This window comes from Perna viridis, chromosome 7 (assembly GCF_037379345.1).
Source record: "Perna viridis isolate PV_CMFRI_1.1 ecotype Kerala chromosome 7, ASM3737934v1, whole genome shotgun sequence".
NCBI classification, from domain to species: domain Eukaryota; kingdom Metazoa; phylum Mollusca; class Bivalvia; order Mytilida; family Mytilidae; genus Perna; species Perna viridis.
Genome location: NC_142451.1, coordinates 15,897,130 through 15,909,423, shown reverse-complemented (window position 1 = coordinate 15,909,423; position 12,294 = coordinate 15,897,130). Strand labels below are relative to the sequence as shown.

The window sequence follows — 12,294 nt, the reverse complement described above, 5'->3', positions numbered from 1 at the left end:
AGTGTTTACCATGAGCTTAAACTGCTTAATATGTAGGTAAGTGTGATCTGGGTCAGTCTCCATTTTTATGACCATTTTCAAACATTGAATTAATCAACGTATCTAAAAAAGAATTTAACACACATATTTCAAACTGGAAGATCTTGAAATTTTGGTCAGAACAGGATATTGTCAGTTTTTGTTTAGGTGCACTCTTATTGAAAAGGTTCCTTTTCATGTTTTTGTACCATGTGAAGTCACTTGTGGAGCAGTGTTAAATTGATTTTAAAGCTATGTTGAAAAAAGAACAACCCAATAACTGTCAACTGCTCTATTACACTAATTAAAGGTCCTTTAAAACTGTAAAATCGTTAATTAGCCTTGAAGTAAGCTAATTTATCTGGGTTCTGTTATGTCAAATATGAATACATATTAATTCTTAAGCCATTCACCTCATTTGTATATGTATTTCAATTTACATTTTTTAAAAAGAGTTTGATTTCCTAAGCAAGAGAATGAGAGACAACAAATGAAAACAGGAGATTTGGTTGTACATTCCCAGAGAAGACTCACATGTAGGAATGCATCACAGATATAAAAAAAAACAAGAAAGAAACTTTCTTAATAATTTATTTGTCACAAACAATTTTGCTCCCATAAATCATTTACATTATCATGTCAACAAAAGAGTTATGTAAAACCTATGTAAAACAAACCCAGAGTAAACCAGGAACCAGTCTATACCAGTTAAGTGGGTAATTTTTTTTTAAAATTCAATGTTTTTTTCCACTCATGTGAAAAATAAAATTTTCGCAAACATAGCAAAATTTCCAGTAAACGCAAAGTTTAGTTTAGGTAGGTTTCACTGTACTTTTCATCAAGTTCACCATCACATAATCTCTTTTACATTTAACAATAATGAATGACAACACCAAACACAGATAAACCATACTGAAATGATACAGATTTTGTATTAAGTGTAATGTTAGTAAAAATCAGGCAAATTGGGAAAAATCAGAAACATGCATGTCAAAAACCCAACGATCTGACAATAAAATATCACTCAAGGGTGCTTTCTCTATTTGAAAAAACCATTATTTGAACTCTGCATCATTGGATTTGTTCAGATATTGTTCAATAGAATCTTAGAAAAATGAGGTTTTTGATGGAGTTATCTGCCCTTGAAATGTTCATTTTTCAATGCATTTCAATGAAATTGTAACTCAATGGTCCAGCATCATATGGCAAATGTTGTCTGTGAATAGTCAAAGTACACTATCAAAATGATGGGTTTTTTTTCATACCATGTTTCACCTACTGCCTGATTCTTACAGAGATTGACACTTAAGGAGGTAGACTTAGGGTAAAGGACAAAACTCATGAAGCCAGTGATTTATTTGTATCATATTCAATATCACCAAAGGCTATCAAGCTTTTCATTTGACACAGAATTAAATTAATATAAGTTACTTTGATGCTTACATGACATTGATGTAAAATGATGAATACAAACGTTCCGATGATTTGTAAGAGTTGTGTCCCTTACCCTAGGTCTACCTTCTTAATATGATTAGAAATAATGAAAGGAGAGAGGTCTTGGATTCTGGACTGATAGCTTTAACTACTTCGCCATGATTAGTCGTATCATGTAAGTACTGTAAGAGTTTAATAAATGCACATGGTATGACTAGATGTAGTATGTAGTAAGGAGAGGACAGATACCTGTACCAAGATTACAGCCAATCAATCACAGAATACCATGAAATAAACTTTAAAAAAAAACATTTTACTTTCAATGTATGGCAAAAGTTCAATTGCCTCTGTTAAATTCTGAAAAATGAATATTTCGTTTTCTCAATGACAATGCCAAAATTAAATGTTTGTTATATGGAAATGCTAAAAGTGATTAATTCATGTATGAGAACCAAATAAAATACTTCTACAACTTATTGACATTTTTTTCATGTAAAAGTCTGAAACTCCATTAGAAAAAGTAAAATCATATTCTTTATTTGAAACTTTTAATTCTTTTCACAAGGACAATTTTTACCTTGAAAATTACCTCAATTAAAATTTGTCACATATGATTTTAGCAATTCAAGTACAGATTAAAACTTTTGTCTTATTTTCACACTGAAAAAGAAGGTAAAAACATACTATAATTATAAAGTCCAAAAATGATCCACTTTATACAATAACAGATGTCGATGATGCATCAAACATTTGACCATGAAGTGTTTTGAACAATGGAGTTATTTATAATATACATGTATTTATGATGGGTTTTTAATGTTAAACAAACGATAACAATAAAATAGCACTTTATATTCAGTAAACAAAAACAAAAAAAAATGCATGGAGGAAAATCTCAAATCACCTGTTAATTAATTACAATACCTGTGAAAGTCTTTTCATTAGCGAGTATCAGATGAAATGCATACCTGTTAACCACTGACACATTTCATGTGTGAGATTCTCCCCATTGGCATTGTCTCATGTAGAAAAATTTTTATGTAAAAGCAAATTTTTATGTCTCCTTCTAATGTAGGAGGTTTAGTAGGTTTGAAAATTGTTTAAGAATTTCTCCATTTGAACATAGAGGAAAAAATTGTAAAATTTTATTTGACAGTCTTATTTTCACCAGAAAAATTTATATTTTTTACAGCTTGGTGGTCTAATCAATACAACAGTACAATAAAAGTTGGTACCTCAAAACAGCAAAGGACAATGGTGATATAACAAGATTTAATTAAGACATTAAAAGCATAAAATCCATTGAATATTGTTATTTGAACTAATTTCCAATCATAAAGTAAAGGTTTTGGAAGTAGGTCAAACCATGAAATAAGATTTTTGACCAAAATGTTCATTTACATAGATTAATAGGATGAAGATTGTATACAATCACCAAAGTTTTAAGTACTCCTCTGTATAAGAGTCAGACAAAATGGGTATAAGTTGTGGCACATGAATAGAAAAAAAATGCCAAGATTTCATTGCATTTCCCAAGTATTTATACATCATAGCCTCCAGAAATAATCATGAAAGTTTTCATAACGTTTGCCTTTTTATGATATTAATAGGTTAAATAAGTTGACATGCATTGTGGGAAAATGGCTTGGAAAATTTCCACCACTTTTTCCTAATTTATGCAGTCAAAAGTATCTACATCACAGATGCTTCAGTATTTATTTGAATATTTTTTTTCAGTTGTTTTATAGATGTATTGATAATATCTGAAGCCAAAAAAAATTGTGAAAAAATGATGTGCAAACCACAAAATGATTCTTATACAGAATGGTACTTAATCCTACAAATAAAAATTCTGTGAGATAAAACATTGTTACTAGGGAACAAAGGTAATAGTACATACACAAAACTCATTTCACAATAAATAAGACACAATATTTATCTCAATGCTATATCCATTTAATTCAATTAGATAAAAAATTTGAAAGCATTTGTATCCCTTCTTTCTTATTACTGACTAAAATTAGACATTTCTAAATGAATTGCATTCAAATACATGATACCATAAAAACTGGAAGATATACTTAAAAGCAGCCTTAAATAAGCAAGCTCCCATGAAGTAAAAAATTATTGCTTTTTTATGGTAACAAAGTCATTGTGGGTTTGTGCTAATTTTAGCTAGAACACTAATCACCATACAAATTGATCTATGACAAGGCGAAAAAAGCAACAAAAAAAAAAGCAAGATTTAAAAAAAAGACCTGAAAAAAAAACAAATTCCTGCATTAATCAGTACATTACTTTAAGTGCAAAGTACTTTACAAGATTTTACTTGCGCACCTTTGTTAAATCTAAGCATTCTTTTGTACTTGTGATCATATTTAAATTCTTAACTTCTCATAATTAATTATCTCATAAAGTTCTTCAAATCTTGATTTAACATACATTGTGTAAGTATGCACACATTTCTGTAACATGAAACATGTTAGTAGTGACCACAAAGAGCAATCACAGGAACCAAGATTATATACAGCTTATGAAATTATGATTTCATACATAGATGCAATGTAAAAAAAGTATTTAAATGTTTGCAAAAACATGTAAAAAGGTACAAATGTGATTCATGTCCATAAATGGCTTCATAATGAAGTTGATTTATTGTTAAAAACAATGAATATATAACTGGAACAATGAAAATGCTTCAAAAATATGGAAGAGTTGTTTCCCCTTCATTACCTACTATATCATGCTTGACTGCTGGGAAACGAGAAAACTTTACAACACAACAATTAATGCAGCATTAGTAGTAGCAGTGGCAGAACATCTGATTAATGAGAAAGTTAGATTCACATAATCAAAAGTGTCCTGTAGTTCAATCAAGAAAACAATAAATAAAAGCAGAAGGAGAAAAAAGTCAAAAGGTAAATATTTTTTCCAAAACATTGGCTCAAACTTATTTCCTAGTTAACAACAATCAAATTGCAACAATGAACATAAAACAGCGCAATTTCCACTTTTCTTGAAGATAAGTGGATAGACAAGGGGAATAACTCTATCCTCCTCAACTTTGTTATAAAACAAAGTGAGTTTTAACATAAATACATTAAATATAATTGAGAATTTATCAGGAATTACCATTCACAGGCTGTTCAGGAATTGTCTCTGATTTAACTGTGTCATTCATCACATGATTAGCTTGTGAAATCTCATTTTCAGAAGTTTCATTTCCAAAATTTGTTGAATGTCCATTTTTCTTATTAAAAGTTGGAACTTTAATTTGCTCTGGGTTTTCATCTTTTTCAGGACCCTGTAAACCTTTCAACTCCTCAGCAAAGTCTGCCATCCCATATTGCTGTGCAATTCTCAAACCCTCATCAAACAAGGTGTCATTCCAAAGTTTGCCTTTAGCGGGTTCAAACTGTGCTCGAACATGTGAAGCAAAATCATCACCATCAGCTGAATTATCAGCACAGGGGGAAGACCCTCCACTCTGCAGATCAGAACCTGTTGAAAGAATTCAAGATACATTAATGCACACTTGTCATTTTGCTCTGAATTACCTAAGAATTGTCTTCAAATAAACCATTTGTTGTCAAAGAAACAATATAATTTCAAATTGTGACTTTCATAAAGCTTTCAGTTGAAAGAGAGTTCAGTATACAAACAACAATAAACTTCCACAATAGCAGCCACCGAAGAAAATATGTCTATTACTGTGATTTCAAATTTTTGGCACAGTGAGTCAGAAGCTAACTAACTGTCTAATGCTTTCCTAAGTTAAATGTCTACATCTGTCATTTATTGATGACATTAAATCTGCTCTCAGTGAGTTTTTTTTTTTATTTGACAAAATTTAATTTATCAACAAGGAGTGACTGATAGTTGAACCATTGCCTCCAAGTGTCAATGATCTGTTACTTGTAGTAAACTAGACAGACAATACAGTGCTATTTCACAGTGATCTTAAGAAAGGAGGATGAAGCAAGAACTAATGCACATCTGTTTGAACACATGACAAAATAAATAGACACTCTGTTTCCTCATCAGAACAATTTGACAAAACTTGTGTGATGTAGGGTGTAATGTAGAGCATAAGTTATTATAGTTTGAAAACAGTTATTGTTTTCAGTGTGTACTCATACTTCAGTTTTGTTATTGTTTTCAGTGTGTACTCGTACTTCAGTTTTGTTTTTGTTTTCATTGTATACCTGTACTTTTTATTTCCCCTGTGTTGTGAGTCTTGATTCTCATCAGATGTCCCAGCATTATTTCCCTAATTTGCATCTTCTTTACAATTTTTTTTTTAAAGTTATTTGAACTTTGACATTTCATCCATCAAAGACATATATGTAAAAAATGTAGAACTTCAATGGTGCTCTAAATGTAAAACAGTCATGTTAATGAAAAGGATACCAACCTGGATCATCATCTTCAAATCCATATCTGTTCAAATTAGACGCCCTAGAAAAAAAAAAAAAAAAAAAAAAAAAAAACATTTAAATTTATGTAAAAGATTTCTGCTAAATAAACACCTCACTAATAAAGGGAGCATGATGCTTCATAAAATCATCACAAAATAAACATGTTATGACACAATGACAGATTCATGAACAGAGGGACCGACAGATGGATGGACAATTAAAACTAGAAAAACTGTGAGCAATGCTCACTTACTGAAACCCCAATATCCCCTTTTGATAACATGCATCTTTTTGATTTGGATCAAATTCTAAAATAGAAGGTGCACAACTGGAACATTTAACAAAATTCTGTGAAAGTTTTATTCAGTTCCATTCAGGGGTATAGGTGGAGTAAATGATAAGAGATGGGTCCCCTCATGTCCCCACACTCAAAAATGACAAAGTCAATTATTTTCTATGTAAAACCCCCAAATTCTTAATTAAAAGGTGCACAATGGGAACTTGTAATAAAGATTTTGTGAAAGTTTCATGAAATTCTCTTCAGTGGTATAGGAGGAGTAAAGAGATGGGTCTCTCCAGGGTAAAAGAAGGAAGGAAGGAAGGACAGATGGAAGGACAGACAGACACCCCTTTCACTATATACCCTTCACTTGTCAAGTGGGGGTATGAAAAAATTTACCCATTGGAATACATTGGGTGATGTATAAAAATCTGAGTGAAAATTTGGTAAACATGCACTCATCTTCCAGGTATTAGAAGAAACATAAAGTTGCTGTGCTATGTATATCCCTATTCCATGAAACAGGAAGTTGATATTGGACAGCAATCAAAATTGCTTATAAAGTATACCCCATGTATATAAAGCCACATACCAAATTTTAAATCAATCCATTGATTGGGAGTTGCAAAAATTCTGACAGTATTCAGATAGATGGACAGACATGGTGATATTAGCGTATCATCCAATTTTTGAGAAGGGGTATAAATTAACATATTTAGCTTATTGTTAAACACCATGTTTCCACAATTAGGTGATTAACAATTGTTAGTCAACTCATTGTCTAAAATCCTGTCTCTGGCTCCAGATCAACAGAAACTCATGTTAAAAAACTTAATACTTAGCCCAGTCTTGATAAAATTTACATAGAAAATTGACCCATTTCTTACTTCTTCATTTTCTTCATATCAGTCTGTTCTGCAATCAGCTTTTCCTGTTTCTTTAAATTCTGATCAAACTGATCCTGTAATGTCTTGGCTGTTTCTGTGTCTCCTCTGTCCTGGGCAGCTTGGATCTGTTTCTTAAATTCATCCTGTGTCTGACTCAATGCACCTAGCTCCTTTATAATGGCAGATATTCTCTCCTGTTATTATATGGTATAAATATATGAAACATTTACAGCTAGTAGACAATTAACTTATATGTATGATCAATATATAAGATTACTATAAAACATTTAATTTTTCCTCCATTGTGAGGCAGATTAAAGAAGAGTGTAAAAGACAGGTGTCCTTTCTAAAATTGGCAAAGAAAGTACAAAAATGGAAAAAGCCAAGTGCCAATCAGTTTTAGTTGTAGAAACATTACAAACATGTACATTTGTTTAAACAATCAATCATTAATTGATTGACGCAAATAATCTTTTGGTATTGCTCTGCTTGGCTAACTGTGCCCCTTCTGATTACCAGTACTTCTTATGAAGTTTTTAATACTTCTTGGGTATTTTTCATTCACTTTCAAAAGGTTGTGTTGATTTTTGACATAAAAATGATGTGTTTGCTTTTAAAAACAGGCTTTTAGCTAGGATTTTGAGGGCTATTTAATCACTGTTTAAAAAACTCTCAAAGTTCGAGTTTATTTTTATTATTATGGTCAATTAATTGTTTTCATTTGATTTTCTTTGATGCTATCATAATGCCAATTTCGGAACATTCTATTATTTCAATCAGTACTATGTTGGATTCAAACTACTTAATTAGTGATAACTAAAATATTACCTGTAATTAACTAAAATGACACTTTCATAAATGATAGTTTCAGTTTTTCACATCTATGTATGTAATAAAACTTACATTAATTTGATTTCTTTCAATCTCTGATGGCCTATACATTCCAGGGTATGTCTCTAGCATTCTTAGGAATGTGGGATCCAATCTTCTCCTTTTTGCAGATGGCAACACTGTTTCTTCAGCTCTGAAAAAGGATTTTTCACCACAGTAATAGTGCTGTATTATTTTTATCATTTATGCACAGCAATTAAAGTAGTGCAATTACTATTTTTTTACTGAAACAGCTGCACAATGACCCAAAAATCTTTAACAGCTTGCTCACAACTTGAAAGAAAAGTACATTTAAATTGACTAATTAAGATGAAAGAGGCTTTCATAGCAGTTAAAGCTACACCAATACCAGACTGTTACTTTTTTAATACTACCAATGACAATCTTTTTCTATAAACTTTAAAATGCAAACCAAAATGGTACACAATTAGGACTTTCATGAAATTTGTTGTTTTTAAATGGACAACTTCAATTAACATATTCTGTATGTCAAGTGATATTTGCAGTATAGTGAAACCTGTCTACACTGAACCTTAAATTAATGAAAAACCTGTCTAAATCAGACACTATTGTAGTCAATTCATACCAGTTTAAATGCATTTTGAACTTGTGTTAACCAAACACCTATCTAAACCAAACAAATTCTAAGGTCCAACATGGATTCAATTTAGACAGATTTTACTGTACTATCATATTAAAGGGCAGCAACTGATCCAAACCACCTGCCTAACTTAGGTGAGCAAGTTTCAAACACTATATTATGCATACCTTGAGTGGCCCTTTGAGTACTGGTAGCCACTGTCCCTTACCACCTGTCTAGCCAAGGGGAATAAATCTTCTCTCCTTGTCAACAATGTTGGCATGTGTAGACATAACTGTGCTGCAGCTTCATTCACTGAGATCTGAAATACATCAGCAGAGTATATAAAAATTAAAAATAGGTGTCTGGATAAGTGAAAAAGTAACAAGTAACTTAAGCATGAAGCAAGTCAAACGTAGGATTAACCTATCATGCTGAAGCTGCAAACCAAATTTCAAATCATTTCCATGAAGCGTTCAAAAGTATATGACGAAAACTCCTAAGATAGAGAGATGTACAGACAAGAGTAAATATAAAGACAGGGCAAATAAAAATAGAATTTCATTTCAGAAAAAAATAAGAAAATTCCTGTTTTCAGCCTAACCAGACTTCCTTATCTCACCAAAAACATGTGACATCTGTGATATCCCAATAAAATTTTAAAAAATAATAAATAATTTTAGCAAGTAGGACATTTTGAATTGGCATACAAAAAACTATTTAAGAGACTGTCCATGTAGAACCTGGCAGTTCCTATAGTATGGATGGCACATGAAAAAAAATTATACCACAGTTTCAATGTGATGTTTATATCATATGTATGTTAAATAGTACAAGAGTAATCAAGGGAACCATGATTCTAGCAGAAATCAAAAGTATGTAATCCAGGGATAAAGACTAGACACAGAAAACAGACATACACAACAAATAACATAAAATAACCAAAATAATACATACTAAGTAACAAAAGTAAATGAGCAACTCAGACACCACTAAAAACTGGGAGCATGGCCAGGTGTTCCGGTAGGGTAAGCATACTTTGCTTTTCTAGAAACACCTGCTGAATTGCTCATAAAAAGTCAAGTTCAGGGTAGATGAAAGAGGAAAGGAAAACTATGACACAAGTTTGAATTTCAATGCTTTCTTTTTAATTTATTTCTCTTTAACAATTGCAGTTTATCAAAAACCAACATTCAACTTGGTGAAAGGATGTATTTGCGATATGAAATGGATGAATAATTTGGCAGAGCCTCGTTAGAAAGCTTGAAATCTTACAATTGGGTGTCTGAGATTTCTATCTCGTACTCTTAGTTCTGGTAGATTCTTAATGTCCACAGAACATGAATATAAATGTTTTTCCTCTCCTGTTTACTATATTCTGAATTAAGTCATTAAATGTTAATAAATGTATTGTTGTTAGAATTCCCATGACGTAAATATCTCAGTGTTTGTGTTTCATTTCCTTACATAATAATGTTCATGTACAATTATATGAACCTACTTTCTTCAACTCATATGTGTGTTAATAATAACAAAAACAATACATTTGCTTTAATTATCCCTAAGGACAGACTATTTACTGTATAAAAACACAGTATCAAGCCATCTATCCATCTGTAAACTAACAACATATCGTATTTTCTTTTATACGAGTACTTACACTGTATAACTTGTTTGGAAAAAAATTGTAGCAATAAACAAAGGCAGAAAGTTATCAAAACAAAAAAGGTGTGACTTAAAACAAGTAGCATCTTTAAAAAAAAAGTATAATTTTGTTCTTTTAGTTTATAATTTTCTATATCTCTTTTTAAAAAAAATAAACATAAGAGACTGGATATCGATTAATGATTTTTAAAATGTCACTAAGTGATCAGTAATTAGCCAATAAGGAAAAATGATAACGATCAGGTGACTGGCATTTCTATAAGAGTTGTCTTTAAGGTCAAAAAGGGTAAGAAGGGGAAATATATGGACTTTTTCAAAAAAAAAAGTACATGCCAAGCTCCAAACAGTGTCTGACATTCCAAATTCACTCTAGATGCTGCAGCCAGCCCTTTAAGAAAATGCACTTGTCTTTGCAAAGTCGGGAAAAAGTGAATGATTTTAAGCAACATTATCTGATTGTCTAAAGACGTATGATTTGAATTACATCCAAGAATTTTGAAAGGCCTGTCTGCAGCGGTTAGTAAAAGAGGAAGCGAATGGCTACCGCTGCGTGGAGCTTGAGTACATGCATTGAAGATTGTCATTACTGTAGTAGAGAGCGATGAGTTACATATTAGAGAGACTTTCAGAGCAATCGTCCAATAGCAATACCACAGCCAGTACAGTGTAAAATGTTACTTCTCATGGCAAATATTTTCTATTACATGAAAGCAACAATAAAACAACAAATGATGTTTATGTTGTAAATTAAATAATAATACTAACAATGAGTGAATTGTATTAGTCAGAAAAGAAAAAAATACAATGCAATCATGTGACGTAATAAAATTTTCTGCATGGTGCAGCTTGATTTGACAGAAAAGAACAAACCCAAATACTTGAGGCAAGTGTGGACACAGAGAATTAAGAAAATTGTGACAAAATTCAGGTGAACAATGTGATTTCAGTATACCACCCACATGTTGAGTTGAGGTATTAGATTTCACTAGATAAAAAATTATTTTTAGTTATTTAAATAAATTAAAAAATTATCTGTTGAGAGGAAATCAAATTACTTCATATTTTAGGAATTAACTGACCAGTACTGTCCCCTAACTTACTAAACTACGCTGTTGTACTCCATATCCATTAGATTGAAACTACTGAAGTACCAGTCCATATAAAATTCAGAAACTGCCCATGCTAAAGTGATTCATGGTGAAGAAAAACAACCAAACAAATGATGCTTTTTCCTTCTACATATGCAACACCTTCACGTAATGATAGATTTCCTGTACTGAAATCTGTGTTTTGGAAAATACATTACATTCATCTCCCACTAAAATCAACCAAACCTAACCAAATCAAGAACGGTAACTCTTGCTAAGTGTCAATTTCAAACACAATTTATATTTATTTTTTCATCTCATAAATGCAAGAACCAAATGACAAACTGTGACCAGTTTTGTGGTCTGTAACCATTACTGAATTAGACATAAAAGTGTATTTGGTGGGTTTTTGACATGCATGACCACCTTACGTCTGATTTTTATAACAACTACTATACTTAAGATGTTATCAGACCAAAATTAATTAAAATCATTCGTAAATAATGACTTTTTTTTTTTTTTCTAAAAAAACTTAATTACCTCATGCATTGACATGGGTTTGATATTCTTCCTTTTAGAATCAAATCTTCCATAAATGGCTGCATACTTTCTGATTTCTTCCAGTCTATTAGGGCTGTCTGCTGATTGCTGGATCACTCCCTGTAAAAATGTTTACCATTTATATTTACACATTAAGGAGGTAGACCTAGGGTAAGGGACATAACTCATGAAATCAGTGATATGTTTGTACATGTATTATATTCAAGTTCACCAAAGCCTCTCAAGCTTTCATTTGAAACAGAATAAAATGAATCCAAGTTAATTAGATGCTTACATGAGAATGATGTAAAATGTTGAATACAAATGTTCCAATGATTTTTAAGAGTTGTGTCCCTTACCCTTGGTCTACCTCCGTAACGTATGAGAGAAAAATAAGGGTTGAGGTTTACATTTTTTCTGTACTAGTGAATTATAAAAAAATATTCTTAAAAAAACTGATGACCTGTTCAGTGCTATAAGTCATCCAGGAATC

General features: G+C 31.4%; 1 protein-coding gene across 2 annotated transcripts in view; it reads right to left on the bottom strand.

The window, feature by feature from the left end:
- Positions 1-593: 593 nt before the first annotated feature.
- Positions 594-12,294, bottom strand: part of LOC148611519 (NGFI-A-binding protein 1-like) — a 39,278-nt gene continuing 27,577 nt past the window's right edge. The window contains exons 6-11 of one of the 2 annotated variants that reach the window (XM_088592164.1): positions 11,802-11,921; positions 8,697-8,830; positions 7,941-8,061; positions 7,038-7,231; positions 5,867-5,910; positions 594-4,953 (exon numbers count right to left, since the gene is read on the bottom strand). In XM_088592164.1, coding sequence (XP_088448290.1) covers positions 4,574-4,953; positions 5,867-5,910; positions 7,038-7,231; positions 7,941-8,061; positions 8,697-8,830; positions 11,802-11,921 — 993 coding nt within the window. In that variant the 3' untranslated portion in view covers positions 594-4,573. The remainder of the gene's footprint in view (positions 4,954-5,866; positions 5,911-7,037; positions 7,232-7,940; positions 8,062-8,696; positions 8,831-11,801; positions 11,922-12,294) is intronic. The other variant, XM_088592165.1, reaches the window with a different exon arrangement.